This window comes from Daktulosphaira vitifoliae, unplaced genomic scaffold (genome assembly GCF_025091365.1).
Source record: "Daktulosphaira vitifoliae isolate Bord-2020 unplaced genomic scaffold, ASM2509136v1 Scaffold_5, whole genome shotgun sequence".
Lineage (NCBI taxonomy): Eukaryota > Metazoa > Arthropoda > Insecta > Hemiptera > Phylloxeridae > Daktulosphaira > Daktulosphaira vitifoliae.
Window position 1 is genome coordinate 9,141,560 of NW_026099576.1, and position 3,523 is coordinate 9,145,082.

Sequence of the window (3,523 nt, forward strand, 5' to 3'; positions counted from 1 at the left end):
TTTTTTAAAATTAAACACTATCTAAAGATTTGCATCGAAGCGTTTATTTTTGATAGTGATTTTAATCACTGTCAGATATCATTATACTTGATCCAACTATACCACGTCACAACTGTGCCGCGACCCCCCTGTGCTGGGTTTTTTTTAATATAAATATCATAGGTATTTGCTTTTCATATAGAAAAATTTTTTGGAAAATCTGACCCATAAAATTAAAAAAGTAACTTTTGCACAAAAAGTTATGTTTTTTAACTTAATTTTTGAAAATGTTTTTATTAGTTTTAAAAATTTTTATTCATAATTTTTTTTAGTTATGTAAACAAGTAAAAATATTAGTTTCAAATTAAAATATACATTTCATTCAATTAACAAAAAAAAAATTATAATACACCATGAAAACTAAGCATTTAATTAAAAAAAGTGTAATTTAAAATCTTTCACTCATAATATTTAATGATTATTTATATTATAATAGAAAAAGGAAAGAAATCTGCAACTGAAGTAGCAGAATTATTGGACTTTCTTGAAAAAGGTAACATTTTTCAATTATACATGTTTATAAGTTTTAAGATTGAAATGAAACATGATAATTATCTATAATTAAACCCTTTTCCTTACTTACCGAACACCACATAGATGTCTCACTGCGTATTACTGTGATGATGTCGCGTCACCATTAGTGTATAAAATATTATAAAATAAAACACTGAAAGCGCATTCGCTTCTTATGAATTGACAATAAAACATATATCGTGGTCAGTCTACTCCAATACTTGGCTTTATGCTTTGTGTCATTCATCCGTTTCAGAACTCAGTTTCGCTGTCTGGCTTACTGTATATTGTCAAGTCTTTATTCATTCCTTTTGACACCTTTACCTACTCTCATCTTCTACATATCAGAATACTTGCGTCTTGCACTTCGTCCGCACCTCATACCATAGGTGTTACTCCTATTTTCTTTCTATGACAACAACCTTATGATAGAGACTGTGTTATATTCTTAATTTGATATTTTTCTTAATATTACGTCATCTAAAAATAAAAAAGTTAATTGATTATAGAAAAGAGTCTATAAGTCAAAATTTATTATTTTAATTTTTTTGAGCTAGTAGTTATAAAACATTAATATTTCACTTAAATTACAAAATACTATATTAAAGGCCATAAAACTAAATTTTCGTCAGTTTAATGTCGAGGAAATAACAAAACTCTAAAAAATGAAAATAATCCAAAAGTACTTTTTCATTATAAAAAAATTAGATTATATTATATTTTTCTACAATCTAAGTACTTTTGTCTTGCACTTCATTTGCACCTTATACCTAGATGTTACCCTTATTCTCTTTCTATAACAACATCCACAGTTAATCACACGTATGTGAATATCTAAGCAAAGTCATTATTTTATTAATCATCCTCATCTTCCTACTCTCATCCTCACCAATCTTCTATTAGTGGTTGGTTTTGTATATCTTATAAAGTACTTGAGATATTTGGATGCAATTTTTTTAACGGGCAAGACGTTATTTTTAAGATTTTTAAAATTGAAGGTTATTTAAATATTATAATAATTAAAATTTTTGAAATTAAGTTAATTAACTTCTTCATTCTTATCAGTTTTGTACAATAAATTAGTTCTAGTAATTTATAATCCTGCTATTAACAATTGTTTACCTATTTATACAACTTAAAACTTATTCACCATCATTCCCTTAAAAATAATTATAATTTCTATAAGTTACGATAAAATTACAAGAAAAATAACTGATTTGTTGAAAACAATTTTTTTTATTTTTAAAATTTATATTTAGTTTAATTATCTATCTAAATATTTTTCTATTCCAGCATTAAAGGACGAAAATTTATTTGATGAAGAGATTAAAGTAACAGGATTAATATCTGATAACTCATCTGGTCCATCTGAGCCCAGCAATAAAAAATTAAAAATATAGTAAAGTATTAGATTTTTTATTAAATATTAATTCATATTTATAAAATCACAAAAATAGTTTAGAAATTATTAACTGCAAGACAAATCGGCAAAATTTACAATCTTTATTTTTATAATTTTACAGGAAAACCAATAAAAAGGATGCGTTTCAAGATATAAACAACTAATTTACAAACATAAATTTATTTTTTAGCATTAAAAATAAAAATATTTGCACCAAAATTAAAATATGTAATAACATAATATTTTATAAAAATATAATTTTATTGATTTCCAATTTTATTCTCATTTATTTCTTTATTATATGTTGATTATTTAAAAAAATAATTATTTAATTTTCCATAATTTTTTTATAAAAACATATTGATTAATGTTGATTTTTATTTTTATGAATAACGAAAATTGTTATGAAATATTTACCTTATTATTATTATAACTATAATTAAATCTAAAATCAAAATTATAATTGATTATAATTATATAGTTAATCATTAAAAATCATCAAATATTTGAATATTCATATTCATTTAAATATATATTTTAAGCAATAAAATATCATACATTTAAATTTATATAAAGTTATCATAAATATATAGCAATGCTCTAGTAAATCATTGACTAAAAATTATATAATAATTCCATAAAATAATTTGTAATTATTGACACAAATAAATTTAATAAAGAAATAATAACAGTATAGCTAACACTTTTTTGTAGTTACACATTTGTAATAATTATATACAATTGACAAAATACACGTTTTGAGAATATATATTTTTCTTACTAACCATTTGTATTGTTAGCTTCGATGTGATGCTGAGATGGTATTAATTTTACCATTATGTGTATTTTTTGTCTGTTGCCACTTTTACACTGGACTGATATCTTTCAATAATACGTCAAAAGATCGCAAATGGTATCTAGTTGAAGGCATTGGCTTCGAAAATTGAAAAAATTTCCTTTTTTTCCTGAAAATGGCGCAAATTCCTTGAATAATTATGACTTTTAAAATCGGTAAATTTTGACATTTTTTTCACTTTTTTTTCTTAAAGCGCTATAACTTTTTGAAAAATAAACAAATCGACATAATTTTTTTTATATTACCATATATATTTCCCTTTCATTTGATATTATTTTTGGAATATCTGACATTTAACCTGTTCAAAGGGGGGATTCCAAATAGCAACTTTTTTTTACAAAAATTAACGTTTTCAATTTAATTTTTGAAAATGTTACGGAATTACTGCGTCCTTTAAATATATGTTAAATTAAAGCTTATGTTACGAGCTTTAAATTTAAAAAAAAATGTCCTAGAGACTTATCTTCTACGTACAAATAGCCGTAGTTAAAAAAATTTCTATTTTAGAATTAACATTTTTTTTTTTATTTATTTGAAAATACCTATACAAAGGGTTATTATAGTAATGAGTCCAGTGGCGTATTTACGGGGGGGGATATGACCCCCATATCCCCCCCTGGGAGGTTTTTTAAAATAATTTTTTTGATTATTGAATGAACGAAATTATGAAAATGAATGTTAAAATCAATATTGAAAAAAAAAAAAGTGAATTT

General features: G+C 23.4%; 1 protein-coding gene across 3 annotated transcripts in view; it reads left to right on the forward strand.

Annotated features, from left to right (window-relative positions):
• LOC126906793 (uncharacterized) overlaps positions 1-3,523 on the forward strand; it is a 55,590-nt gene that overhangs the window by 49,890 nt on the left and 2,177 nt on the right. Inside the window, exons 5-7 of one of the 3 annotated variants that reach the window (XM_050687657.1) lie at positions 476-532; positions 1,846-1,951; positions 2,076-2,301. The exons of 1 other annotated variant lie outside the window; for it this stretch is intronic. In XM_050687657.1, coding sequence (XP_050543614.1) covers positions 476-532; positions 1,846-1,951; position 2,076 — 164 coding nt within the window. In that variant the 3' untranslated portion in view covers positions 2,077-2,301. Of the gene's footprint in view, positions 1-475; positions 533-1,845; positions 1,952-2,075; positions 2,302-3,523 lie in introns of those variants that run through there. One more of the 3 variants, XM_050687656.1, reaches the window with a different exon arrangement.